We start from the raw sequence: 25,569 nt of genomic DNA, 5'->3' as shown, positions 1-25,569 counted from the left end.
GGGGGGGGAGTGACGGGCGCGCGTCCTCATGTGTTCGAGGTAGCATGTATACAAGAATAAAGTGATAATATGAAGTTTCTGGTGCGATATTGAGCCGAGCCGCGGGGAGCAGTGTTTGTTTGGTCATGCAGTAAACGCCATGCCGCCACAATGGCTTGGCCAGATGCTTGTTTCGCGGTGCAGGAGAGGAACTGCGCCCTTGGCGGACAGTGCTGGGATAGTCTGTGCTAGAAGCCAAGAACAGGGCGGCGAGATGGCAGATCCGGGCAGACGGCAGATGGGCCAGGAAGAAAACATGGGTTCGTTTGCATCGTCCGTGCCCTGGAGACTTCCATTTGGTGACCGGCTCCGAGCTCTCCCTCTGGTCTGCAGTTTCTCATGCTTTGGTCCTGGCATTGAACCCTTGATCTCTGTCTAGTCCGGCGCGTCCGCGGCTCTTCCCGCCCTGCCGCTTGACCTAGACCGGGAGGATAAGGTGGATAGGAATAACCGCCATACCGCTGGAACCCGACAACTACCGGACAGCAGGCCGCGTCAGTGTTAAGCCTAATTTGTCTTCATCAGCATCGCGTTTCCGTTTTCGGTTATTGTGGGCGAGTTTTTAATTTGGGGTCATATGAAATGGGAAACGAGCAGCCAAAGGACCTGTGAGGCCAGAGTATAATAAAAAGAACACGAGACTAGCAGGTCTCGATGGCGCCTGTACCAGAAGCCCGGGGACTTGTTACAGAATAATTCCGGCCATGGGAGCCGGCAGTCGCTATTCGATGATTATGTGATTTGTTTACGGTGATTGGAAAGCTTGAAATCCCATTTAAAACGAAACAAATGAGGATGGCGACCCGGCAGAGTCTTTTGGCATCTTGGCTTGACGTGTCTTTTCCTACATGGTCCTAAGGGATCGAATCTAAACGTCGACGATGGTGTATTTTCTTGTCAATTCGAGCCCACGGTTCTATCGTCAAAGTGTCGGGCCACATGCGAGCCCGTCCGAGCGGGAGGGTTCTCGATCCCAAAGGCAACCCTCGCCTGTGAATGAACTGCTGTGCTTCCAGCTGGCTACCAGTTGTTTCCAGAGATGGAACTGGGGAGGCGAAATTTTAAGGCAAGGGTCCGGGCTGTGCGAGGACCGGGCGAGGCCCCAAAGCACGTTAGGCTTGTTGACCTTATTCGATAGCTCGGGATGAGGGGTCGGCACGGCGGGCCAGCGGTCGACTGTTTGAGCGTTTGCCTTTGCGATTGGAATTTTGCATGGATTGATATCCCATGGATTTGTTCGGCCGTTGGAGCGGGAGCAAACGGGCATGGTTATCTTGGCTCTTCGCTCTAGACAATCTACTGTGTATCTCGGGTCGTCAAGCACGCCCGGAATGGCGACATTGGGACGAATAAAGTTCTAGATCCGAGCAAGCAGCCAGAACCCACAGCGAGCACGACAACAACCGGAGATTTGATGCTGACAGGCAGAGTCGGCGCATGCTCTCGGACTAAACTGCTCGGGTTGGCCCCCGAAGCCATGTTCCCTGGAGAGATAGATAAGGTCGACTGCATTATGCATAACGTGGGGTCGGATCGAGGGTGGTGGCGAGAGCTCGAAATTTGTGATGGATACGATAGCCGTGTCAGGGTGGGGAAGGAAGGACACAGATTCACAGATTGAACCCCACTGGCGAGATGGATCCCAAATCTGTCGGTTGGGGGAGCATGCGTAATGCCGATGGCATGTATTGTTTTGAGCGGGTTGCTCGTCGTTTGCTCGTCGTCTACCCCTTCTGCTCCCTCTTCGACGTGGGATGGAGTTTTGACTTGGCTGTGCCGTGCCAAGCCTCCAGGGGCTGAAAAAGACCCGGGCTGGCCCGACGGGAACCGACTTGGCCCCACGGCGAGCACTACTAGACACGGCCACAATACGGACATTGGTCCATGAAGAAAAAAAAGAAAATATGCACGCCACCAAGTGACAGACGGCGTGCCCGACACTGCAACGTTGAACGTTGGGCACGCCGAAACAACACCACGAATGCAGATCATAGATCACCCCAGAGATAAGAACTCCAGCCCGGCCGAAAAAAATCCTGCATGGTGCTGGTGGCGAGCAAGCCGGATTGGGTCCGGAGCTTCACCGAAGGTCCACAATGTCGCGTGGTGCGCGCGTTATGTTGCTCCCAATGGGTGGAGGTGATCTGTAGTGGAGGTTGCCCGGTGGGTGCGAAGAGGCAAGCTCGGAGCAGAAAATTTCGCAAATTTCTCGCTGCGATGGGCGATGACTCGATGGCAACATGATGGTCCCACTGGGGGTCGGCCGCGCTTCGGGTGCCCCTTAAATCCCCACGGCTGCCCCAGCGTAGGTGGTATTGTGTTGCTAATAGTTAGCTAGAAGGACGAGGCACTGCTTTCCATTTGTTGTCCTGTGCTGCTGCTCCATAAGCCAACCAGGCTCCCCGCCCTCCGCATCTCATCGGCGTCCTTCCCCCTCGCGTGCTTCTTCCCTCCCTCCCCCGCCTCAAGGACAAATCGCCGCTTGACCAGGGTCCCTCTAGCAATAATGGGCGCACTACTAAAGGACGGCGGCGCTGATGACGCCATAGCAGCCGTGCCCGTGCTCAAGGCCGACGGCGGCAAGCCCAAGACCTCGGGCTCCGATGACGGCGGCGCCCACGATGTCGAGAAGCAGTCGATGGAGCAGGGGTCGACGGCTCAGCTCAAGCGCAGCCTGCAGTCGCGCCACCTGCAGATGATCGCCCTCGGCGGCACCATCGGCACGGGGCTCTTCATCGGCTCCGGCGGCGCCATCAGCAAGGCCGGCCCGGCCGGCGCCCTGATCGCCTACGCCTTCGTCGGCACCCTGGTCTACAGCGTCATGGTCGCCCTCGCCGAGATGGCCACGTTTTTGCCGGTATCCGGCGGCTTCACCGTCTACGCCGGCCGCTTCGTCGACAGGAGCCTGGGCTTTGCTATGGGCTGGATCTACTGGTTCTCTTGGGCCATCACCTTTGCCCTCGAGGTTACCATCAGCGGCCTTATCATCCAGTACTGGGCCCCCGAGGCCAACCTGAACATTTTCGTTTCCGTCTTTTGGGTCGCCATTACCGTCCTCAACTTCCTACCCGTCAACTTTTACGGCGAGGTTGAGTTCTGGCTGGCTCTGATCAAGGTTATCACCGTCGTCGGCTTCATTTTGTTTGGTATCTGGTAAGCGAGACCCAGAAAATATCCATGCGGATTCAAACGGTCTTAACCTCTGGCTAACCTTGCCGTTTAGCATCGACGCCGGCGCGGGACAGCACGGCTACCTGGGCTTCAACACGTGGAAGAGCCCCGGAGCCTTCGCCCCGTACCTCGTGGAGGACAACGACAGCCTTGCCAAGTTTGTTGGCTTCTGGGCTGTTCTTATCCAGGCCGGTTTCTCGTACCAGGGCACCGAGTTGGTCGGCATCGCCGCAGGCGAGACGGCCAACCCCCGCAAGACGGTCCCTGCCGCCATCCGCAAGACCTTTTGGCGTATTCTCATCTTCTTTGTTCTTACCGTCTTCTTCATCGGCCTTTGTAAGCTTTCATCTTCCTTTCGTCTCATGGATAAACACGGGCGGTAGAGCCCAGAAACTAACAAGATTCCCGCGGCAGTGGTTCCCTACGACAACAAGCTCCTAGCAAACGAGAATGGCAGCTCAGACGCCACCGCCTCCCCCTTCGTCATCGCCGCCGACCTCGCCGGTGTGCAGGTGCTGCCGCACATCATAAACGCCGTGCTCCTGACCGTCGTTCTAAGCGCCGCCAACTCGAACGTCTACTCGGGCTCGCGCATCCTCGTCGGTCTCGCCCAGGAGCGCCTGGCCCCCGCCTTCTTGATGCGCACGAGCACCAAGGGCGTCCCGTACTATGCCGTCTGCTGCACCGCCGTCTTTGGCCTCCTGGGCTTCATGAACACGACCGAGTCGGCCAAGAAGGTGTTTGAGTGGCTGATGAACGTGAGTTGCCACCCTCTGAAGTCTACGCAACCACGCAGCAGAGAAAAAAACTAATACCCATATCGCATGCATCCAGATCTCGGGCGTAGCTGGCTTCATCTCGTGGACGTCTATCGGCGTCTCGCACATCGCCTTCGTGCGCGCCCTCGAGGCCCAGGGCATCTCCCACGACAGCCTGCCGTACAAGTCCCCGATGGGCGTCTGGTTCTCGTGGTACGGCGTCGTCTTCAACATGATCATCATCCTGACCCAGGGCTTCACCTCCTTCATGCCCTGGAACACGTCCGCCTTTTTCGTCGCCTACATCAGCCTCATCCTCTTCGCCGTCCTCTACGTCGGCCACAAGCTCTGGACGCGCACGCCCTTTGTCAAGCCCCACGACGCCGACCTGCTCACCGGCCGCAAGGACCTCGACGGCATAGAGTGGCCCGACGAGACGCCCACCACCTGGTACGGAAAGGTTTTTGCTTTCCTGTTTGACTAAAAAGTTGGTGTTGATCAAGCATTTTTTTGGGTGTTCTGGTTTGGCTATCAGCGAGTTTTACGCGATATCCGATTGTACTATATCATGCGACCATTGCCTGTATATAAAGAAGCATCTCTGGTTTTCTTTATATTTTTTCTTAATCATAATCATGTTGAATACTTGTGCCTGTGTGACTCCCAATGGCAGGCATTGCGATACTTTCGAGAACTGCCGCGAGGCGTGGCGCGATCGAGGGCTCGGAAAAAAGTGACTATAGCACGGCAGTGCATAGGGTGTTGTAACATTCACACCTCGGAACACTCGTCCAAGCTCTTGTGAAGCCTTTGTTTCTTCGACAGCCCACTTTGGACTAACAAAGGAGGCATTGACGGGGCACCATTACGTCAGGCGACGACAGAAGCTACCCCGCATAGCATCGGCGATTTTCACTGGCGCGCATTTCAGCACCCCACTGTGCGTGCGTAGCTTGCCTGTTCACAAATTTCAAGTCGCAGAAGAAGGTTTGGATTTCAGGGGGATGAATTGATAACTCGAGTTCGTCGCAAGGACCAACTAGTATCCCACCCATGGTTGACCAGCTGACGGCGCCCCCGGCGCTTTCGACCTCGGCCGAGCACCTCTTCGAGCACGTCGACGATGCCGCACCCAAGGACACAGGCCAGGAGGAGCGCGCGACGGCCGAGGACCTCTCGGCAGTCTACGAGGTTGAGCGGACCGCCCGCGAGATCTACAATGGCCGCCGCCGCCGCGTCGCCCTCCAGTTCCCCGACCACATGCTCTGCGACGCCCCCGCGGTCGTTGCCCTCCTCAAGGACGCGCTGGCTGTCTTGCGCTCCAACGCCACTCCTCCGGCCGAGGCTGCTCTAAGCCAAGGAGCCAGCTCTGCCCCTACTACCGCTGCAGGCTGCGCACCGGCTGCGCCACAGGCGACGGCTCAGGAAGAGGAGAGGATATACATCTTGGCAGACACGTCGTACAGCGCCTGCTGCGTCGACGAGGTCGCGGCCGAGCATGTCGATGCCGACGTGGTTGTGCACTACGGCCGCTCGTGTCTGTCTCCGACTTCTAGGCTACCCGTCATACACGTCTTCACCAAGCACCGCCTGGGCCACGACGCCGTCTTGGAAGCCTTTGAGAAGGAGTTCCCTGAAAAGGAGAGCAGGGTCGTTCTGATGGCCGACGTGACATATCAGGACCACCTGTCATCTCTGTTCCTCCGCCTGAAGGAGCGCGGCTACGTAAACGCCCTGTCGACGTCGGTCGTCCGCAATTCCACAGGGAAGCTCCCAAACAGGACGGTTCTGGACGCCGACGGCACCGCTCTCGACTGCGAGGGGTCGTCAGGGGTCGACCTCGGCCAGCACGATATTTTCCACATATCCTCACCCCCAACCTCGTTGCTCCTCGCCCTGTCTACGCGGGTAAAGTCTCTGCGCATCTTCCCGACGCCAGCGCCGGCCGACTCCTCATCCTCACACCTGTCCGACGCATCCTCGGTCGCCCAGTTCACCCGCCGGCTGCTCGGGCGGCGGTACGCCAAGCTCCTGACGCTGTCGACGGCGGGCATCATCGGCATCCTGGTCAACACGCTCTCGGTCGCAAACTACATGTCATCGCTGGACGCCATCCGGAAGCGCATCGCCGCGGCCGGCAAGAAGAGCTACACCGTCGTGGTCGGGAAGCTGAACCCCGCCAAGCTGGCCAACTTTGCCGAGATCGACGGCTGGGTGGTGGTCGGGTGCTGGGAGAGCAGCCTGGTCGAGGACGACGCCTCCTTCTACAGGGCCGCCATCACCCCGTTCGAGCTGGAGGTCGCCCTGATGAAGGACGACGAGAGGATATGGGGCGAGCGCTGGTGGGGCGGAATCGAGGGCGTCAAGGAGCCCGATGCGAGGGAAGCAGCAGTCGAGCCGTCACGAAACGACGAATCTGCCGAGGCAGACATCAACGACGATGTCGACGGCGATGACGACGACGATGAATCGGCACCTCCCGAGTTCGACCTGCGGACAGGAAAGCTCGTCAGTCGCAGCCGGCCGATGCGGGCTGCACCGAAAGGCGGCCGGCAGGCGGACGCCGGCGCGGGGGACAAACCGGACGGCACGGGATCGAGCGCGCTGGCGCTGCGGCCAAAGGCCGAGGTCGCGACCATCAACGGCGTGGTCAGCCCGGGGGCCGAGTTCCTGCGCTCGCAGAGGACCTGGACCGGCCTCGGGAGCGACTTTGACACGGAGGAGCGGAGTGCGGCGGTGGAGGAGGGAAGGAGCGGTGTTGCAAGGGGATACACCGTTGGCAGCATCGACGAGCGCTCATAAGTTTGGGGGAGGGCTCTCTGATTGGCGAGATGAAAAGTTTATAGACTGTTTTTTTTTTCCTTTCTTTACCAAGCGATACCCACCATCCGCAAAATTACCAATATCAAACCTGAACGATCCTCTGCTGCCCATTGCGCCTTATATGCACGGCTGGCTGTCTGGTTTCCAACAGCTCACAGCAGCAAACCGGGTGGTCGAGCGGGTGAAAACCGTGGCGCAAAGTCACAACCGTCTTCCACGGGTGAGGGCCAGGAAACCCCAAGCTCGCTGATTCGAATCCGTCTAGTGACGGCGATTTTAGAGCCAGCAAAATCCAGCCAGTGCGGGTTTTCGTAACGACGCTGTTTCACGACAGCCGAGTGAGGTTTTTGCCTTTTTTTTTCTTTTTAGTATTTATTATATCCTTTGCGGAATTTGCAATATCAAGGAATCACCACGGTGCTTGGCGTTGGTTGATACGATGAACGTTTTTTTTGCAAAGCGCCTTCTCAATCGAGACTGCCGTCAAGGCCCGGCACACGGGCCAAGCTACATAAAGCTCTTCTTTGACTTTGTTCGCTTGTCGAGTCTGGCTACTGTGAAAAGTGGCCTGGTGGTCGTCGGGCCTGAGCCATACTCCTACATGGCCGTCATACGCGCCATGCCGGGCCCACCCTAGCCGGCCTCCCCGCTTGAAGCCGTCATGGGCGCGCAGATGTTACGCATCCAGAAGCGGAGCTGTAGACCTCGCCCTGGGGCCGGACGTGCGGGCAGGAACGTGATGTGATATTGGCCAGGCAGGCAAATGGTTTTGGCTCGGCCGCGAGTGGCGGGAACGGGGATGGGGGACTTGCCGGGAGGCTACGAAGGTAGGATAAAACCAGCGGCGAAAGAATCCATGGATTGTGAAGGGCTGGTCAATGCAGCTCCCGGTGGTTTGATTAGATGGCTAAGTGTGCAAACTCGCTGACCTTGTTGCACCTTGGTGAGGAGCAACCTGAAGTGACGATGAAGCGACAATTCTAGGGATACATATAGTATCAGTTAGATGTTTGGGGTTTGCTACGGATAAAAAAACCAGTAGAGTCCGACTATAGGTACAAGGAAAGTGCAAACGGCAAGATATCGCACAGACGCGCACCAACAACCCTTCGCAAAAACAAAGCAACCCCCAACTTTTGGAGCCAAGGTTTCAATTTCCCTATACCGCCCATCCCGCCCACCACTCAATCACCTCCCATACGACCCAAGCAGTGGCCTCGCCTGCCCCGGCGCCTCGCGCAGCTCCCGCGAGCAGCCCGTCTCACTCCCCGCCGCAGCCGCCGGAACCGCCGCCTCCATGTAGCGGGCCGGGTCGTATACGGGGCCGGCGCCAAAGGTGCGCTCGGAGCTGGCTGCGCCGAGCGACTCGGCCGACGAGTCCATCTCGACCGTCCACCTCCTCGGCCCCACGTCCACCAGCGGCGGCCCGGCCAGCGGCTGCGGCGCCATGGCGGGGTCGTATGGGCCGACGCCGACACCGACACCGCCGACACCATCGCCGTAGTCGGAAACGGAGTAGACGGCCGACGACTGCCGCGGACCGCCGCCGGCGTTGGAGACGTGCCGGGCCAGCCCGCCGAGCGAGATGGCGGACCTGCTCGCGGCCGCCTCGGTCAGCCACGCCGGGAAACCTCCCGGGGTGTTGGCTGGGTGTCGCGGCGGGACAGGGGGAGGGAGCGGCGGCGGCGGCGGGAGCCGTACTGGTAGCATCCAGCTGCCGCCGTTCTTGGCCGTGGAGCTGCCGGTGCCGTAGGGCGGGCCCGCCTCCCGTTCGGGATCAGCTTGGGGCTTCCGATGACCAGCGCCGCGGCGGCCGGGGTGCTGCTGTAGCGGCTGTTGTTGGCGCGGTGCCGCCGGATGAGGATCAGGGCGAGGCCCAGGAAGGCCAGCCCGGCCACGGCCGCGCCGGCGCCGATCCTACGGTTAGGGGAAAAAATAAGTGCTAGTCACATGGCACGCAGGGCTCCACGCATCGGTCTCGGTTGCTCGACTTGCCATGCCTTGGCCGCTGCGCCGAGCCCCGGCGGCGGCGGCGGCGGCGCAGCTGGGTGCGCGCTTTCCGTCGTCCCGTTCCCCTTCACGCCGCTGCTGCTGCCGGGTCCACTATCGGCCGCGGTCGGGCTGGTCCCCTGCGAAGCGCTGTCGAACCCGTCGCCGCCCGGGGCACCCGTCGCCGCCGCGCCGGCCCCCACAGCCGGGATGGTCCCGTTGGTGGTCGCGGTCGGGTCGGGAGCCCTGATCCGGTCCAAGGACGCCGCGGTGGCCGTGAGGGTAATTCGAGGACGGCCGACACGGTGGCGGCGGCCAGGGTGTCGACGGTGATGGTGGAGGTGACGGTGACGGCGACGCTGGCGTCGGAGATGATGGTGTTTGTGACCGTCGACGTCGAGTTGACGAGGCTTGTCACCGGCAGGACCACGAGCTTGGTGACGGTCGTGGCGCCGGGGACGCCGACCCACACGAACGAGTAGGTGTACACGACCGAGGTGACGGTGCGCTTCCGCACCAGCCCCATGGCCGCCAGCCCGTCGTGGATGGCTGCAGATGCGGGGGATGCCGGGGCGGCGGTCAGGGGCGGCGGCGGTGCCGACGGCTCTGGCCTCGCGGGTGCTCCGCCGCCATCTCGGGCGACGGCGGGTGCAGCCGATGGGGCAGCGAGCTCAGGAACGTCACGTTTGATGTACCTCGTGGACTTGACATAAACTGTCGACGTTGCGGTTGCCACGCCGCCGCTAGTCACGTTGGTGGTCAGGAGCTGCATGGACGTCTGCAAAAAGGTGCTGAACGCGGTGGAGGTGGTGGTGATGGTGGCCGTGTAGTTGGTCGTGTACAGCGTGGTCGTTGTCGTGGCGCTCTGCACGACGAACGAGCTGTTTTCCGGCAGCAATGAGGTTCACGTCAGCACCATTCTTATATGCTTTGAGGGCGCCCTCCCCATCCGTAGGAGTGCACCAGAGAGACTCACGCGGTCCCCTCGCACCCGTTCGTCCCGCACATCTGGTCGTTCATGCAGCAGCCCGAGTCGGCTGTGGGGCAGCAAAAGGACGTGTCGGCGTAGCAGCACTTTGACGGGCCGCCCGACGGCGGCGACGACGCGCCGGCGCAGCACATGTAGCCGTAGGCACAGATGGTGGACGAGTCGTCCGGGCAGCAGCTCCCAAAGTTGGCCGCGCACTTTCCGTTGGCGCAGCAGGCGCCGCACTGCGGGCAGGCCTGCGTCGGGTCCTTGAAGTAGTAGTTGGCCCCATTGGTGCACGCGAGCGCCCGCCTGTCGAGGCGGCCAGACGCGGACGGGGACGGGGCAACGAGCCACCCGGGCAGGCCCGTGGCGCCGAACCTGGTCGTCGTCGTCGTCGTGTCGCTGCCGGGCCCCTCGGCTGGCGGCGGCGGCCGGGAGGGGCTGCGGTCTTCGAGACGGTGTCCTCGCGTCGTCGGCTGCACGAGGCCGAGGGCGGCCGCGAGCAGCACAACAAGTCGTGGATGTGTCCCCCATTGTCAATAGCGTAGGGGCGGTTTGCCAATAGCGGGTGGTGGATGGAGGAGGGGCCTTCATGTCCAGATAACTGTTCGCGGAAGCAGGGCCCAAGACTAGGGCCAACCCCAGGCAACGAGCGCATCGGTAGACTACTAGACGGTAGCCCATGCATGGCACGGCCCTGGGGAGGGAGGCGAGGCCCGGGACGCCATGGATCCTGGTTAGACAGGCGCATGGCAGTTGGGGCTGATCGCCCGCGCCCGGCGCCGCCGGCATCTGGTCTTGAAGCAGCGAACTGCACTAGCGAATCGGCCGCAGCTCCATGTTGGCGGACATGGCGCAGAACGGACGGACGAGACGACAGAAAGAGCGACATGTGAGTTGTGGAAGGGTGGGAGAGAGCCCTGGAACCCATATATTGTCGTTATTGTCCGTCTCCTCTGATCTCGGAGCTGCCATCTGTGGGCGAGTGCCCTCAAAAGGCCCATCGCGGTCGTCACAAGGCGATTGAGTGATTGCTGGCACGTCGGCCGAGCTGTCTCCGAGCGCATGTCCAAGTAGGCTTCGCTACCGTGCTCCGTGCGTGATTGCAGGACGGCTAGGCTGCAAATTATAAAAGCTGAAAAGGCCAGTCCAAGAGGACGTTGAGGAAGTAGGCTAGCAGGGGTGGCGAGGCTCAAGAGTTGAAACAGCAAATGGTGGGAATATGGTGCCGTCCAAGAGGCCCAGGTGATAAAATTCCGATCTGAACGCCAAACGCTAACATCCAAAACAAACCTCAAGGGCAAAACAAAAAAGGACAAGTACCAGCTGCCAAACTCTTCTAATCCCAGAACTTGATATCTCCCGACGCGCCACCAGAGACAACCTTGCTGGTTTCCTGGGGATGCCACTTGACGCAGCTCACCGAGCCCGTCTCGGCCTGGATCTTGTGGTACATCTTGCAGCCCTTCCAGTCCCAAAAGACAATGTAGCCCCCCGTGTCGCCGCTGGCGAGGAACTGGCCGTCGGGGCTGATGTCGATGTCGATGGCGCTGCCGGCGTTGTTGTGACCGCGATAGCTCTTCTTGCGGTTCTGGCGGAACTTGTCGTTGCTCGAGTAGACGGTGATCTGGTTGTCGGAGCTCTGGAAGGCCACGTACTTGCCCGACGGGTGCGTGGCCGACCGCGTCATGGCGAACAGGTACGGCTCGGCGATGTACTTGATGGGCACGCCGAAGCCGTACTCCCACGCACGCAGCGTCCGGTCGTCCGACGTCGTCATGAACCGACGACCGTCGTCCACAAAGGTGATGGTGTTGACCGGGCCCAAGTGGTGGTCGTACTCCTGCACCGGCTCGTTGCCCGCCCGCGTGTCGAACTGCACAATCTTGTTGTCCGACATGCCGACCACGAACTCGTGCCCGAGCTCCGCCGTCGGGTTGAAGCGGATGACGTGCGGCGTCTTGCCCGTTGTGAACTTGGAGATACACTGGCCAGTCTCGGTGTCCCACAGCTTCATCATGCGGTCAAACGACGCCGTCAGGAATTTCTCTCCATGTGTGTTGAATGTGACATCCGAGAGCGATTTGGTGTGGCCAGAATATGTGCGCAGCAGCTCCCGCGAGTGGTAAACATCCCATATCTTGACGGTAGAATCCGCGCTGCCAGAGAGAAGAAGATGCCCAGACCCGGGGAAGAAGTTGAGCGAGGTGATGGCCTTGGTGTGGTGTTTCCACGTGTGGACCAGCTTCTTGGGGATGAAATTCGTTGTGCCGCCTGGCTCCTTGCGCAGGTCGATGTCGAGGTCTTGGGGAACCTATAGAGAGGGGAGGTCAGCACCCAGAACGCCTGCATAGTAAAGTAAATAAGGCAGCAAGTACTCACATGCATATATGTTCTCCCTTGGTAGTCGTGCAGCTCGGAGCCGTGAAATGTTGTGGTCTCGGCTCCCTGGTCCTCGACCTCCTTCCGCCGCGACAGGGCCTCGGCGGGGGCCTTGACGACGGTGCCGCTCTCGATCACGTCGTCGTCGCTCTCCTCGACCTCGACGACCTCGTACTCCTCGTCGCTCGCCAGCTCGTGGTCGTCGACGTCGACCTCCTGCCCCTGCTTGGGCTTGTAGGCGGCCCAGGGCCCCATGTACTCGCCGTCGCCCTCGGCCACGAGCGCGCTGCCCTTGCCTTCGCGCGTCCTGCGCAGCTTGGCGGCCTCGGCCTTGACGTCGGCGCCCGACTGGAACTCGCGCTCGGGCCCGCCGCGCCGCTCGACGGCCCGGTGCTTGCTGCGGAACGTGTGCTCCGACACAAAGGTCTCCTGCGCGTAGCCCGTGAGCACGTTCTTGCGCTTGAGCGGCGCCGAGTCGTCGCGGAACGGGTTCGCGGGGCCGAGCCTCGGGCGCGCGAGGTCCTCGCCCGTGTACTGCACCAGCTCGTGCGCCGGCTCCGCCTCGGTCCTGAGCACGAGGGCGTCGGTCGGCACCATGTTTGGTGCGTACTCGCTGAACCCAGACATGGTGGAGTTGGGCGGGCTGGTTGCTCCAAGGACGTATCCTGTTTCTGATCTCGCTGCTGAGTCTGCGCTCTGGAGGGCAGGTCTGGGGACAAGATCTGGCTGCTTTGGTTGCTCTTGCGGGTGTCTTTTGGGCCGGGCTGTCGCAGTTGCTCGTTGCTCAAAATGGACGCCAAAACCAGGCGCGCGCTGCAGCTTCAACGCCGGCATTGGGTGTACGTATATTTTAGGTTAGCGGAGCCGTCGCCGCCCCACCCATTTTCGCGTGTGACGCACGGTCGCATCACTTTAACTTCCATCCATGATGATGCGCTGCGTGTTCATATCGTGGCTTGTCACGTGCGCCCACTCAGTCTCCAGTCTCCTCTGCCAGCCAGCTATTCCAACAGCGGTTTTGATACAAACGGCGGCCCAGTCGGCCCGTCTCGGATAGTAGGTATTACATCTAGGTATGCACTTCGTCGCCAAGTAAATAAATATTTCTCCGACACTTGGACACTGCCAGAGACAACATGAGACCCAAAACACAATCGCAGTGCGAGGTATATCCGTAACGAGCGCCCCTTTCCCCCAACTCCCACCCGCCGTAACTCGATAATCCCACCCAGCCAGGTTCATGAACGGTCGTAGCAGCGCAGCGGCCTGCGCCTGTGCGCCTCGCGCTGTCTTCTCCACTGCCGCCATCCCCTTGCTCCGCGGGACTGGCATGCATAGTAGGCGATGCGACATCTCGGACAAGTGACCCGACCGCACCCGGAAGCCTGTCCGCATGACCATGCGCCCGTATTCCTGCGCAGGCTATGCCAAGGAGTGATGCAGGATCGCCAAATTCCACTTGGGGAGTAGGCATATCCACATGCAAAACTAACCCCCTTTAATGAGACTCGTCCTTGATCAGAGCCACAATCATGCTGTAGAGGTAGAAGAAGAACATGATTAGGTGGAAGCCGAGCTTGATAAACGACTCCTATACGAAAGGGTTAGCAATCAGAGCACCAACGAGGCGCACACCCCCCCTGTCGAGGCCAACCGTACCTTTTTATGGACGTTGAGCTTGCGGAAGATCTCGGTGGCATCCAACAAGTGGGTGTTGTCCACAATCCTATCGAGGTGTCAGTGGATCAAGCTTCGCTTTGGGTCATGGCGGCGCGGGGCACGGCTAGGGGATGTGGGACGCACTTCTTGATGTTCCACGCCAGGAGCGGCACGTTCAGGACAAGAGGCAGCCAGTATCCGTTGATAAGGAATATAAACGTCAAGAATCCATGCACAGCGGCCTCGGGGACGATGTAGGTGTTAAGGCGGTTGCAGAGGTCGATCGGGTTGATGTAGTCGCTGCGGGACGAATCGTGGTTAGCAGCTGATGTGTTGACGACCCCTCGCCAGGGCGACTGGCCAGTGCGCGATATTTGCTTGCCGCAAACAGATGGGCGGCGTGGGCTTGGGGTCAAGGGCAGCCCGCGCCAGTGGGGGAAACATACCATTCCAGGTCGCTGTACATGATGGTGAAGAAGACCTGCAGGAACAGGTTTACGGCATTCACCAACACCGCAAACAAATACAACCACGCTTCCCCGGACATGGTGACGACTCTTGTATAGAAGCTTGATCCGAGAGCTGCAGACGGTCGCGACAAGACTCTGACGGTTCAGAACAAGACTGGATATCGCCCGCCGGTGGTTCCGAGGACGTCCAAAGGTGGGATCGGAGGAGGTGGCGCGGTGGCAGCCGTCTGGGCCTCGGCGGGAGGGGAGGGATTAAAGCCGGTCGTCTAATGATGCACAGCGGGAGCAGGTCTCGGCAGCCCGACGCGGGACTCGATAATGGGATCGCAAGTATGGACCGTAGAGGGTGGGGAAATATCTGTCCTCGACTGAGGGCGGCGCTAGGGGTGGTTTGGGCGAAGTTGGCCTGAGCAACTGAGCAAGCAGAGCAAGAGAATGATGAAAGCGGCTCCCTCCCGCACAAATCTTGCCTGCTCGCGGGTGGTCCAAGCTTTCGGGTGGCTGGGCCACTGCGCGGGCCTTTGCTGCTTGTGCTGCTTGCGCCGATACCCCACCACAGTCTGACCACTCCTAATTGGCGGCGCAGAGGAGTTCGAAGCTTGGTCGCCCCTCAGTCAATGCTCTACCTCAGTGCTGAATTAATTCTCCCCTGATCTGATCCCGACGGCACATGCCTCTTTTCGTCAATCGGCTCTTGGGTAACACGAGCGATCTTTAGAATTCGACAAAATGTCAGACAACAATACGGTTGTTTACTACCACCTGCTATATCTCCCCCACCCTTTTATGCCCCATCCGCCAGCTTCATGCTCCCAATAATGCCCTCAAATCCGCCGCCGCCAATGGTCTGCAACGGCGCCTCGACGGCCATGCGCTCCCACACAAAGCGCTCGCCGTTCCAGCCGATAATGGTCAAAAACTCCATGGGCGACGCCGCCGCGCCCTCGCCCTCGACCTGCAGATACGTGCGCGTGCCCTTGCCGACCAGGCTGGCGTTTGTCCACTGCCCGACGGGGAAGGTGTAGTTGAGCGCGTACACGTTCCCGCCCGAGAAGAGCATGACGGCATCGACGGTGCCGTTGCCGGACCAAAGCGCGCTGTCGCGGCCGGTGAAAACGGGCCCCTTGGCGCCCGACGCCGGCTTGACTGAGAAGGAGAGCGTGTAGTTGCGCCCCTTGGAGGAAAGTGGCGTCCTGACGCTGCACGACGGCGTCAGGACGACGCCCTCTTCGGTGCTCGCGCACGTCGTGGCCGCGTGGTAGTCGTTGCCGGACGTGTCCTTGATTTCGCCCCCGTAGCCCTGCCCCGTGGCGAAGTCGTACTGCAGGATGGTCTGCCCCTTGGACGGGACCCTGCGCTCGAGGTTCTGGTCCGGCACGAGAGGCTGCAGCTTCGCGAACAGGGCCGGGTACTCGGTCTCTGTCAGTGCGCCACCCCACTGCTTGTCCGCCAGCGCCGGGAGGCCGTCCCTCCAGGACCAGTACGCCTCCAGGACCGTGGTGGCGTTCGGTCCATAATCGTTCCACAGGGGTGCTATGTGGCCCTCGATCTTGGACTCGTCCCGTGGCGAGTTGTTGGTCGCGTTGTTCGGATCGAAAATGTTGGGCGCGAAAGCACTGCCATCCGGCGATCCGTGGAAGATGAACTCCTGGTTGAGCTCTTGGGGATACGACTGGGACCATTTGCCGACTATGTATACTCGGTCGCCCGAGTTCATAACGCCGTATCCGTTCTTTATCCAGTCGAAGACAGGGTTTCCCTCCCAGGGAGCCCAATGCTGCACCGAGACAGACGTGTTGACTTGTCAAACAGGCAATAGTTGACCGTTAGCAACGCTCAGGCCTCAGATAGACGGTTCAACTAACATTTACCAGCTACGGCTGGGCCAAAAGTGCCCCATAGCCTGACCTTCTTTCCCGACTCGCTGACGATAAAGTCGTTCAACTCGTCGGCAAACCGAGTATACTCCTCAGCGAGGGCTCTACGACTGAATTCAGCAAACGCTCACACGCGATACGAGGCTTCGTCCACTTACGCAGGAGACAACGTCTCGTCTCTATACTCGTCCGCGCCGATGGACACCACCTTGCTCTGGAACCAGGGCAGGAACGCGCGCCAGATGGTCTTGACGGTCGGGATGGTGTCCGGGTGCGATATGTTGAGTAGGCTGTAGTCGGAAGACATGCCGATCTCGGGCTTCCACTGCGAGATGACGAGCGCGTGCCCCGGGGCCTCGATCTCGGGCACGACAGTGACGCCCCTCGCGGCGCACCTGGTCTGGATCTCGTCAAAGGCCTCCCGGCTGTAGGACTCGTTCCCGCGGCGGTTGAGCCCCCGCACGGCCGGGTCGTCGGAATCGAGCCGGAAGGCGGCGTAGAGCTCCATCTGGCGCTCGAACGAGTAGATGCGCGCGTTGTTCCAGAGGTTGTCCGACAGGTGCAGGTGGAAGGTGTTTTGCTTCCAGAACGACATGTACGCGCACATCTCGATCAGGAAATCGGCCGGGTAATAGTGTCGTGCGACGTCGAGCTTCGTCTCGTGTCAGTCCTGAGAGAGGATGCAGGACCAGCCTTTTGGTCGAGGTGAGGCCACTTACCATCATCCCTCGGCTCTCCCAGCCAGGACTATCCACGGCGCGGCCCAGAGGCAGCGATCCGTTCCCAATGATAGCCTGCTGGAGGACCGTCCTGGTCCCCCACCAGACCCCAAGGGGACTCGCCCCCCTGACTATGAGGCCATCGGTAGTCGTCTCTAGCGTGTAGCCCTCCGAGGTCTCCCGCCCGGCGACGTCGAGGTAGTCCCACGCGTCCCCGAGCGTCAGGAAGATGGCCCCCGGTGCCGCGGCCGTGCCCGTCACGACCGGGATGTTTTGCCCGAGCACCGAGCCCACATCGCCCGCGAACGTCTCTGCAAATTCCCGCAGCGTGGGCGGGATCAGCGTCAGCCCCCGCGTGTCCCTGGAGGCGGCGTGGGCCTCGTCCACCACGATGGAGCCCAGGCTCGAGAAGTCCAGGATCGCGGAACCGTCGCGCTCAAAGGGCACGGTCGGGATGCCGGGGGATACGGCCGCGCAGGCGGCCGAGATGGCGGTGGCCAATTTCAAGATGCCGTTGGCGCGCATCGCGGAAGCTGGCCTCGCCCCTTGTTCCGTCTTGGGCTCGTGACCCCGATGCAGACATGGCGAGCGGTGACGGTCTTGTACTATTATACCGTCTCGGAAGCCCCAAGGCCTGCCCTGTCTGCATACCCCCACATCACCATGGCATTGGATATGGAGACGATCCATAGAAAATCAAAACGTACCCTGTCGTCGTCTGTCGCTTTTATCTCATGCCTGTTTGCGTGGGCGGTACAACGTAACCTTCCTGTCTGGTCAGTCTTAGCGGTATATCAACTACGACTAAAGCCAACAGTATCTGCAACGGAAGCGCTGCCAAGCAGGGGGTAACGTTGCGCCATGGACTCAACGGGAGAAAGCCATCCGAGTTCGCCAATTCTTTCGAGTGATAATTTAGGTGTGGAATTCCTTTTTGATGCTCGGATTTCTTTTCGTCGGGGTGGTCGTGTTAAAACGTGCCCTGGCCTCGACCACCCCCTCTCTCCGCACCGGTTGCACGTGTAGCAAAGTCGGAAGCTTATGCTAAGCACGACCAACCAAAACGCCCGAGGCTACGGTACCGACACCCCGCTTCTGCATTGCTGGCAGAGGCACTGGCAGTGGCTATCTACATGGACTTGAGGGAAGGCTCGTCAAAATATAACATCACCAACAATCCTTTAGGGTTAACATGCTGGCATCCGGTTCGTTGCCTCACTTTTATCTCTTTATCCTATTGGCGCACGATGATTACCAGGCAATAAATAACACATTACTCTGAACACACACCCCCATGAGGTACTTTGGATGTTTATCGAGATACTCTGGTTAGTGGCAGCCTACGCAGAAAGTATTTTATACAAACATTGCTTTCCTTGTACCTATATTGCGCCGTGAGGGGCCTTCCATTCACGGTCCTCCTCAATTAACGCGAAGCCTACAGCGAACCGCCGTGCTGTCCGTTCATCGTCCCCAAGAAGACCTTATGTGAACATGACCCCACGCCCCTTTTGACATGCATCCACCCCACGGCCTGGCTTCCTAGTTCTAGACTATCGCTGCGGCCCTTCGAGGAAGGTTGCTCGACCCGTGGGTTAGAATACCTGGATTTGAGCCCAATCGTCAGCCCTTCCTCCGCCTTCATCATCAGCCAAGAACACCCCTTGTTCGATCACACCAGGGAGGAAGATCCTATCACGGGTGATCGAGACTCCCAGGGCTCCAGAAACTCCCCGGACTCTCAAAAAAACAGAGACGAGCCCTCGGCCAGTTTAACCTCGCGTTCCAACGCGACCCATACGACCTTGCCTTCCCAAGCAACACACAAGGTGCATAAATATCCCCCGTGTTTCGTTCGAAACCCCGAGCCCAAGAAACAACCCCGTCCCCCATTACGAGACATCAAGCATCATTCAGGGAGGGAACCTAGGCCTCAAGGAATCGGTGGGTTTGTTCATCACCAAGACCGTCATATCGTCGATTTTCGCCAGTTACGAGGCCTCGCGAGCTTCGGAAGCTCGAGCAGAGGCATCCTGGCAGGCACGGGTGGCCAGGGAGAAGAGAATGGCCAGAGAAGCGGCTGAACGAAGAGAAAAGAAGGAGAAGAGGCTGCGTGAGCTGCAAGTATACTTTTTGTGGATGCTTCCATTCTGCGGCTTTGGTGTATGCTAACGACAGCGGGCAAACAGTGGCATCCCGCCAAATCCCAACATCGACGAGGACATGAGCTCCAAGGCAAGGGCCGAGGTCGGTTACCGACCAAATTGCAGGAATATTGCCCTAGTAGGGAACCGTGGGCAGGCACGGCACAGTTCACCGCCTGAATGTGCTACCTCAATCAGAAGTTGTACGCTTTCGACACGATAGTGTTGGTCCACAACAACACCCTAACCGAGGTACGTCACACTCATTACCACGGAGATTCCCATTCATGTACCTTCATCTAGGTGTATAATACCGTGGCGAGGCATAATTTTTGCTCGATTAGTTCATGCTGAAATTTCCATTTCAAAACCAAGTCCGATTTGAACATTCTTGCGGTATGCCACTTCCGCGGACAGCCATACGTCGTCATACGCTCCCAGGCGGACACCCATATCCGCAACAAAGCCGAGGACCGGGGGATGCCTGTCAGCGAAGCCCTCCAAAGGTACATCAATGAAGTCCATCAAGAAAAGCAGAATGCTACCGTCAAAGACATTGAAAATGTCGGGCCGGAGCTCTCGTCGTCTTTGGACGACTTCATCGTCTCAAAGATGGGCATCTTTCAGCTGGTCACAGGCTCTGCGCCGCCAAGCGACGAATGCGCGCAGGTCATTGAGGAGGAATCGTTTCTGCGACGCTTGGGATTGATTTGAAGTCTTGTTCAGCTTGCTAACACTCCCATTTCCTCCATCATTATTTACTGCTACAAGGCTATGCTTCCACCATGTCGTATATATTCGGGAACGCCACCACGGCCAATGTGGTGGTCACGGCACACCTTGGCCAATTACAACCCACATAGCTTGCTGCTCCGGTGGTTGCCATCCAGTTCGCTGCAGCACATATAAAAGGATGTATGTATTCCGTAGCCCCTCCAGAAGCAACCTCATCCTCACTGGCCCAGGTGGGTTACCGCATCGCATGGGTCCAATATTTACTCAGGTCTGCTCCTGGAGGAAAGACCGTAGAGCTCTAGACCAAGGCAGCAAGGGAGCTTTTCCCGGTAATGGTCTTTCTTAGTGATAGTCCGATGCATGCTTCCCCGCCCAGCGAGCCGACGGCGAAGGTGAGGGCTCGGCAGCACTGCTTGTGGATGCGCTACTATCGGGGCCCCACAGCGCGGGACATGGACTTGCATTGCATCTACCGCATTCCCGGAATTGGAAGCTCGACGGTGACGGGTGTTTGTCTCCCGTTTACCCGATGGCCAGGATGCATTGTCTTTGCTAGCGGCCAAGGGGAGCTGCAGACGTTGAACTTTGAACTTTGGCTCTGTCCCTCTGCCAAGGCCCCTTTTCCGATAAAAGCTGCCGCGGGCGACCACTCCCGCAACCGACAAACTGGCGGCCAAACCCCTTCCCGGCTGTGATCTGATGGCGTGTTACATCGCTGGTCTTCACGACCCCCTCGACTGTCTAAGAAATTACACGTACAGATCGACAAATCATCCAAATGAGAAATGAGCTAATAGCCAGAAGCCTAAAGAGAGACGAACCCGACAGTGCAACAAAACCCATTTCCGGCTGTGTCCTGGGTGGGAAAGACACGAGCAGGAAAAGGTGGATGTATATAAAGGCTGGCCATTTGTCAGCCTAGAATGGCGAAATATCTTTGCCCTGGGCCGTTGCTTTGCTTCTGCCATCGAGTTTCACCATGCATCGCACCAAGAACCCCAGGCTCTCCAGATGGCTGGTGTTCGCCATCTTGGCATGCCTGCTGATCCAGGGGGCGCATGCACGTCCCTCGGGCGGACGACGGCACACGGGTTACCACGGAAGAAGACTCCGTCGCGGCGCTCCCAGACCGCACGCCAGGGCCGGATCCGGATCCGGAGATCACGCCCGCCACGAGCCCCGGCAGGAAGGCACCTGCGCGCCGAGCCCGCCGGCTAGCATCAAGGCACCCAAACGCAACCTCTGGGCGCAGCTGAGCGAGCAGGAGGTCGGGTCCGTGGTCGACTGGCTCTTCCGGCAGCGGGGGCTGAACCTCACGCGCGCCGAGGACGCCGGCGACTGGGACAACACCATGTAAGTCTTTTTTGTATAAAAAGGGCACGCCACGGCCACCACGAAGCAGGTGAGGGAGTATATACGGGGCCTAACGTGGGCTGCCCGCTGCGTCTGCGCAAAGCATATCGGTCGAGGTCATGCGGCCCAACAAGACCGACGCGCTGGCCTACATGGACGGAAACGGCCCGGCGCCGCCAAAGTACGCGCGCGTGACGCTGGACCAGCGCGCGACAGAAAACCCCGTCATCGCCGAGCTGCTCGTCGGGCCGCTGCCCATAGACCTAGCCACGACGTCGTGGTCGCCGCTCGCCTACCCCTTCACCAAGGCCTCGGGCGGGCGGGTCCGGAACCTGGAGGCGGACGCGGGCGAGAGCCTGCACGAGCGGTGGCTGTACCGGCACACGCGCGACATCGCCGACGTGACGCGCGACCTCCTCAACGGGACGCTGCTGGGGCGGCGCAACGACACGCTCGAGATCTGGGGGATCGATCCGCTGTGGCAGGAGGACGACGGCCGCGTGCGCCGCTGGGACACGCTCTGGAACCTGCCGACCGACTACAGCGACGCCCAGACGCTGCTGCCGACGGGCATCTTCCTCCTGACCGACGTGACGGGCCGCGACCCGGGCGCGTGGCGGCTCGAGGGCTGGCTGTACGGCGGCGTCTTCTACAACAGCACCGCGGCCTTCAGGGCCGCCTACTGGAGCCCCGGGTTCGAGAAGCTCGGCGTCAACGTCGAGGGCGACTGGGCCCGGACCGACCACCGGCCAGGGCCCGGGGCCATGCCGCTGGACGACAGGCGACCGCCCGTGCTGGCGGCTCCCGGCGGGTCGCGCTTCTCGCTCGACCCGGGCGAGCGCTACGTCGAGTGGATGGGCTTCAGCTTCCACCTGGGCTTTTGCGGCGACACGGGCGTGTCGCTGCACGACGTGCGGTTCGGCGGCGAGCGCGTGCTGTGGGAGCTCGGGCTGCAGGAGGCGCTGTCGCACTACGCCGGCAACGACCCGGTCCAGGCCGGGACCGCATACCTGGACAACAGCTACGGCTTCGGGCGGTACGCGAGCGAGATGGTGGTCGGGTTCGACGCCCCCGCGTACGCCACGTACCTAGACATGACATCGTACGAGTACGAAGGGCTGGCGCCCCGGCGCCGCGCCGTCGCCCTGTTCGAGGCCGCGGCCGACCACGCGCTGCAGCGGCACAGCACCGACGACACCGTGTCGGTGACGCGCAACACGTACTTTGTCGTGCGCCAGGTCGCCACCGTGGCCAACTACGACTACACCGTCTCCTACACCTTCACCCTGAGCGGCGAGGTGGCCGTCGACGTGCGCGCCTCGGGCTTCGTGCAGGGCGCGCACCGCAGCGGCGGCAAGAACAACCAAAACGACGACAGCAGCCACGGCTACGCCCTGCGCGACAACCTCAGCGGCTCCATGCACGACCACGTCATCGCCTTCAAGGCCGACTTTGACGTGGCCGGGGCCGCCAACACGGTCGAGCTGGTCCGCACCGCGCCCGCCGTCGTGTCGTACCCCTGGCCGGGCGGGCTGTCGCGCAGCACCATGCGGCTCGAGCGGACCGTCGTGGCCAGCGAGGCCCAAGGGCGGCTGGACTGGGACGCCGAGGGCGCGACGCAGGTGCGCGTCGTCAACCGCGGCGACGTCCGCGGGGGCGAGGCGCGCGGGTACCGCGTCGTGCGCAGCGGGCCGACGGCGCGGCTCACCGTCCGCGGGTCCCCCGTCCTGAAGAACGCGGCGCGCTGGGCCGAGCACGACCTGCACGTCACGAGGCACAAGGACGCGGAGCCGTGGCTGTCGCACGCGTCCAACAACCAGGACGTGGCCGACCCGCTCGTCGACTTCTCGCGCTTCGCCGCCGACGACGAGGCCCTGGTCCAGGAGGACGTGGTGCTGTGGCTGAACCTGGGCATGCACCACGTGCCCGTAAAGGAGGACCTGCCCAACACGCTGACCACGACGGCCCACTCGGGCGTCCGCTTCGTGCCGTCAAACTTCGACGAGACGGACCCGTCGCGCCGCACCGTCAATATGGCCCGCATCAGCTACCGCGAGGGCCGGACGACCGACGTCGTCGTCTTTGGCCAATCCAAGGATGTCTGCAGCATGCGCCTCGAGCCGGACGAGCTGGGATTGTGGTCGTATGCGGGCGGCAGTGCTGTCCACGTAGCCGAGACCGGGCGGGGAGGGTCATCCCGAGGCCAAGGGCGCGGCAGCGACTAGCTAGACCGAGATACTAGCCCCTAAAACGCTCTTCATACCCCTACCGTGTTGGTTTTGCTCTCCACACAGTGAAAAGACCTCCCTTGAAAAGACCTCCCTGTTGTGTAGATGAGACTGGAAGTCGTTCATGACTTTCTTTCCCCTCCTCACACTTAGATATTATGCGGGCATGTCTATATGCGTAGAGCTATCTTTGCAATCTGCGCTCGTATATCGAAAAGGTGAAACGAACGCCAGACAAGACGTCGAGCATAGACTCATTATCTTCCAATGCAGTCCGGTAGATGAAGCAAGCCGAACCTCGCCTCTCGCTGTGTTCTGGACGGTCAAGATTCTCAGCAAATAGCCTGTTATTAGCCGCCATGAACACAAAAGCTAAGAGAATTAGTCTTTCGCTCCCCAGGCACCAACACAACCAACATTACTAGTGTCCTTTACTCAGAGAATTGACATGGTCTTCATTTTACTTCTATGCTTTGGTTTCATTAGCATCCGCCGCCTCCGGTTCTGCGGCCGGGGTTGGCATCGGCACCGGGCCGCCGGGGGAGTCCGCTTTCCTGGCGGTCAGGATCTCGACTCCCGTCTCGGTAACAAGAAGGGTGTGCTCTGTGTAAGAGGCCATGTTAGCACGGGTCTTGACGCTCCAACAAATATCCAAGGCTCATCACTTACCAAACTGGGCAGTCCGTTTGCCATCAATAGTGGTGCTCGTCCAGTTGTCCGGCCAGGTGACATCGCGGTACTTCCCGAGAGCAATCATGGGCTCAATGGTAAACGTCATGCCGGGCTTGCACTCGCCCACGGCCTTGTTCTTGGCATAGTGGGGGATGTTGGGCGGACAGTGGAAGATGGCGTTGATGCCGTGGCCGACATAGGTGCGGATGACGCTGCAGCCCTTGGACTTTGCGTGCTTCTCGATGGCGTTTCCAAACTCGCGGAACAGAGTGCCGGGCTTGACCAGCTTGATGGCCTCTTCCAGACACTCGCGCGCGGCCTCGACGACGCGGACCGAGTCGGGATCGGCCAGGGCCTTGTCGCCCACATAATAGGTCTCGTTCAGATCGCCGTGGAAGCCCTCGTGGTAGAGGGTCACGTCCAGGTTTATAATGTCGCCGTCAACTAGCGGGCGCTGGTCCGGGATGCCGTGGCAAATAACCTCGTTCAGGGACGTGCAGACCGATTTGGGGAAGTAGTTGTAGTTCAGCGGCGAGGGGTACGACTAGATATGGGCGTCGACGCGCACTGTTAGATTACGCCCACAACACGGCGACGGCGCATACGCAAGCCGGGGTCTGCGCACATTTCGCTCAACACAGGCCTCATGGACGATCTTGTCGATGTCGTCGGTAGTGATGCCGGGGCGGATGGCGGCGGCGGCGATGTCGAGGACCTCGCGGGCCAGCCGGCAGACCTTGCGCATACCATCCTGGGCCTTGGCGTCGAGGAGCTCGATCTTGTTTGACCGGCCGAGGGAGCGGCCTTGCTTGGGGATGCCGTCGGCGGCATAGTCGGGGTGGGGGATCGAGGCGGGAACCTTGCGGCGCTCCGACAGGGGGTAGACAGGGCGCAGAGGGCCCGTGTAGTTGAAGGCCGGGAACGGGTTGTGGTGACCGGTTTCTGGATCAGGCTTAGACACGACCTTTGGAGGGAAGAGGTGGCTCAAAATACTGTTTTCTTGCTTGTGCATCGCCTTGTGCGTGCCCTGCCCGGTCCTTGGTGGTTAGCAGGGCTCCAACCAAGACAAGCCCCAGGGGCAGGGTGTCGGCCGTACCCAGTTCTTCTTGAAGCAGTCCTGCGAGCAGAAGAAGCTATCCTTGATGCCGAGCTTCAGGCAGGTCGGGCACTGGAGGGAGCCGGCATCGTTCTCGCAGTCGGCGCTGAGGCACTTGCGCTTAGAGGGGGGCTCTGAGGCCATCGTGGGCGGCTGGCGTGGGAGAGTGGCGTTGGAAAAGCAAGGAAGAGGGCCGAGGGGTTGCTGCCTTGTGTGGTCCCCGAGGCTGAATAAAAAGGTGCAGAACAATGCGCTAGAAGCGGGAGAGGAAATCCGATGCGCCCAGCCGTGGTTGTCCGTGCGTACGCCCTGTTGTCAAAATAAAATCCAGCAGAAAAAAAACGAATGTGACAAATGGTAGGCTGTACGGGTGGCGCCACCCCTCCTTCCCACCCGCGGGCCTACCCCTGGAAGGCGGCCAATGGGCGGGGTCTGAGCTCTGGCAATAGCCTTGCAGTTCTCCACTGGCACCCGCTCTGTCTGG

The 25,569-nt window shown here is 60.3% G+C and overlaps 9 protein-coding genes across 10 annotated transcripts; 4 read left to right on the top strand and 5 right to left on the bottom strand.

Annotated features, from left to right (window-relative positions):
* Nucleotides 1-2,247: 2,247 nt before the first annotated feature.
* GGTG_00109 (lysine-specific permease) lies at nucleotides 2,248-4,619 on the top strand. The gene is made up of 4 exons (XM_009217850.1): nucleotides 2,248-3,192; nucleotides 3,263-3,546; nucleotides 3,625-3,968; nucleotides 4,045-4,619. Exons 1-4 carry the CDS (start codon nucleotides 2,546-2,548, stop codon nucleotides 4,450-4,452), a joined length of 1,683 nt encoding a protein of 560 aa, XP_009216114.1. The 5' UTR covers nucleotides 2,248-2,545; the 3' UTR covers nucleotides 4,453-4,619.
* A 230-nt stretch (nucleotides 4,620-4,849) lies between these two features.
* On the top strand, nucleotides 4,850-7,104 carry GGTG_00108 (hypothetical protein). The gene has a single exon (XM_009217849.1). It carries the CDS (start codon nucleotides 5,022-5,024, stop codon nucleotides 6,768-6,770), a length of 1,749 nt encoding a protein of 582 aa, XP_009216113.1. The 5' UTR covers nucleotides 4,850-5,021; the 3' UTR covers nucleotides 6,771-7,104.
* A 659-nt stretch (nucleotides 7,105-7,763) lies between these two features.
* Nucleotides 7,764-9,902, bottom strand: GGTG_00107 (hypothetical protein; the record flags this gene model as incomplete). The annotated part of the gene is made up of 5 exons (XM_009217848.1): nucleotides 7,764-8,555; nucleotides 8,591-8,708; nucleotides 8,742-9,026; nucleotides 9,083-9,661; nucleotides 9,757-9,902. The coding sequence occupies 5 exons, from the start codon at nucleotides 9,900-9,902 to the stop codon at nucleotides 7,980-7,982; spliced, it is 1,704 nt and encodes a 567-aa protein (XP_009216112.1). The 3' UTR covers nucleotides 7,764-7,979.
* Nucleotides 9,903-10,191: 289 nt separating this feature from the next.
* On the bottom strand, nucleotides 10,192-12,949 carry GGTG_00106 (pre-mRNA-processing factor 17). Its single transcript, XM_009217847.1, has 2 exons — nucleotides 12,133-12,949; nucleotides 10,192-12,064 (listed from the first exon to the last, which is right to left on the bottom strand). The coding sequence occupies exons 1-2, from the start codon at nucleotides 12,757-12,759 to the stop codon at nucleotides 11,090-11,092; spliced, it is 1,602 nt and encodes a 533-aa protein (XP_009216111.1). The 5' UTR covers nucleotides 12,760-12,949; the 3' UTR covers nucleotides 10,192-11,089.
* A 681-nt stretch (nucleotides 12,950-13,630) lies between these two features.
* On the bottom strand, nucleotides 13,631-14,338 carry GGTG_00105 (hypothetical protein; the record flags this gene model as incomplete). Its single annotated transcript, XM_009217846.1, has 4 exons — nucleotides 13,631-13,723; nucleotides 13,792-13,858; nucleotides 13,936-14,091; nucleotides 14,238-14,338. 4 exons carry the CDS (start codon nucleotides 14,336-14,338, stop codon nucleotides 13,631-13,633), a joined length of 417 nt encoding a protein of 138 aa, XP_009216110.1.
* Nucleotides 14,339-15,008: 670 nt separating this feature from the next.
* On the bottom strand, nucleotides 15,009-17,586 carry GGTG_00104 (the record flags this gene model as incomplete). Of its 2 annotated transcripts, XM_009217845.1 has the most annotated exons (5): nucleotides 17,565-17,586; nucleotides 16,858-17,168; nucleotides 16,297-16,790; nucleotides 16,127-16,242; nucleotides 15,046-16,061 (listed from the first exon to the last, which is right to left on the bottom strand). In XM_009217845.1, exons 2-5 carry the CDS (start codon nucleotides 16,861-16,863, stop codon nucleotides 15,046-15,048), a joined length of 1,632 nt encoding a protein of 543 aa, XP_009216109.1. In that variant the 5' UTR covers nucleotides 16,864-17,168; nucleotides 17,565-17,586. The 2 variants fall into 2 exon arrangements, with proteins under 2 accessions (XP_009216108.1, XP_009216109.1); XM_009217844.1 differs by having other exon boundaries at nucleotides 15,009-16,061; nucleotides 16,858-17,572.
* A 1,335-nt stretch (nucleotides 17,587-18,921) lies between these two features.
* GGTG_00103 (hypothetical protein) lies at nucleotides 18,922-19,715 on the top strand (the record flags this gene model as incomplete). Its single annotated transcript, XM_009217843.1, has 3 exons — nucleotides 18,922-19,020; nucleotides 19,200-19,253; nucleotides 19,377-19,715. 3 exons carry the CDS (start codon nucleotides 18,922-18,924, stop codon nucleotides 19,713-19,715), a joined length of 492 nt encoding a protein of 163 aa, XP_009216107.1.
* Nucleotides 19,716-20,715: 1,000 nt separating this feature from the next.
* GGTG_00102 (hypothetical protein) lies at nucleotides 20,716-23,314 on the top strand (the record flags this gene model as incomplete). Its single annotated transcript, XM_009217842.1, has 2 exons — nucleotides 20,716-21,089; nucleotides 21,193-23,314. The coding sequence occupies 2 exons, from the start codon at nucleotides 20,716-20,718 to the stop codon at nucleotides 23,312-23,314; spliced, it is 2,496 nt and encodes an 831-aa protein (XP_009216106.1).
* Nucleotides 23,313-25,362, bottom strand: GGTG_00101 (methionine aminopeptidase 1). The gene is made up of 5 exons (XM_009217841.1): nucleotides 25,086-25,362; nucleotides 24,983-25,016; nucleotides 24,615-24,931; nucleotides 23,987-24,533; nucleotides 23,313-23,920 (listed from the first exon to the last, which is right to left on the bottom strand). The coding sequence occupies exons 1-5, from the start codon at nucleotides 25,227-25,229 to the stop codon at nucleotides 23,784-23,786; spliced, it is 1,179 nt and encodes a 392-aa protein (XP_009216105.1). The 5' UTR covers nucleotides 25,230-25,362; the 3' UTR covers nucleotides 23,313-23,783.
* Nucleotides 25,363-25,569: the final 207 nt, after the last annotated feature.

This window comes from Gaeumannomyces tritici (genome assembly GCF_000145635.1).
Source record: "Gaeumannomyces tritici R3-111a-1 unplaced genomic scaffold supercont2.1, whole genome shotgun sequence".
Taxonomy (NCBI): Eukaryota; Fungi; Ascomycota; class Sordariomycetes; order Magnaporthales; family Magnaporthaceae; genus Gaeumannomyces; species Gaeumannomyces tritici.
The sequence above is the reverse complement of the archived record's forward strand: the minus strand, read 5'-3'. Positions and strand labels throughout refer to the sequence as shown.

Bases quoted from the DNA above. Each gene is read 5' to 3' on its own strand.
- GGTG_00109 (XM_009217850.1), top strand. From the start codon at position 2,546: ATGGGCGCACTACTAAAGGACGGCGGCGCTGATGACGCCATAGCAGCC. The intron at 3,547-3,624 runs GTAAGCTTTCAT...TTCCCGCGGCAG, and splicing joins CGTCTTCTTCATCGGCCTTT to TGGTTCCCTACGACAACAAG. The intron at 3,969-4,044 runs GTGAGTTGCCAC...GCATGCATCCAG, and splicing joins TGTTTGAGTGGCTGATGAAC to ATCTCGGGCGTAGCTGGCTT.
- GGTG_00108 (XM_009217849.1), top strand. From the start codon at position 5,022: ATGGTTGACCAGCTGACGGCGCCCCCGGCGCTTTCGACCTCGGCCGAG.
- GGTG_00106 (XM_009217847.1), bottom strand. From the start codon at position 12,759: ATGTCTGGGTTCAGCGAGTACGCACCAAACATGGTGCCGACCGACGCC. The intron at 12,065-12,132 runs GTGAGTACTTGC...CCCTCTCTATAG, and splicing joins AAGGGAGAACATATATGCAT to GTTCCCCAAGACCTCGACAT.
- GGTG_00101 (XM_009217841.1), bottom strand. From the start codon at position 25,229: ATGGCCTCAGAGCCCCCCTCTAAGCGCAAGTGCCTCAGCGCCGACTGC. The intron at 25,017-25,085 runs GTACGGCCGACA...AGGACCGGGCAG, and splicing joins ACTGCTTCAAGAAGAACTGG to GGCACGCACAAGGCGATGCA. The intron at 24,932-24,982 runs GTATTTTGAGCC...AGCCTGATCCAG, and splicing joins GATGCACAAGCAAGAAAACA to AAACCGGTCACCACAACCCG.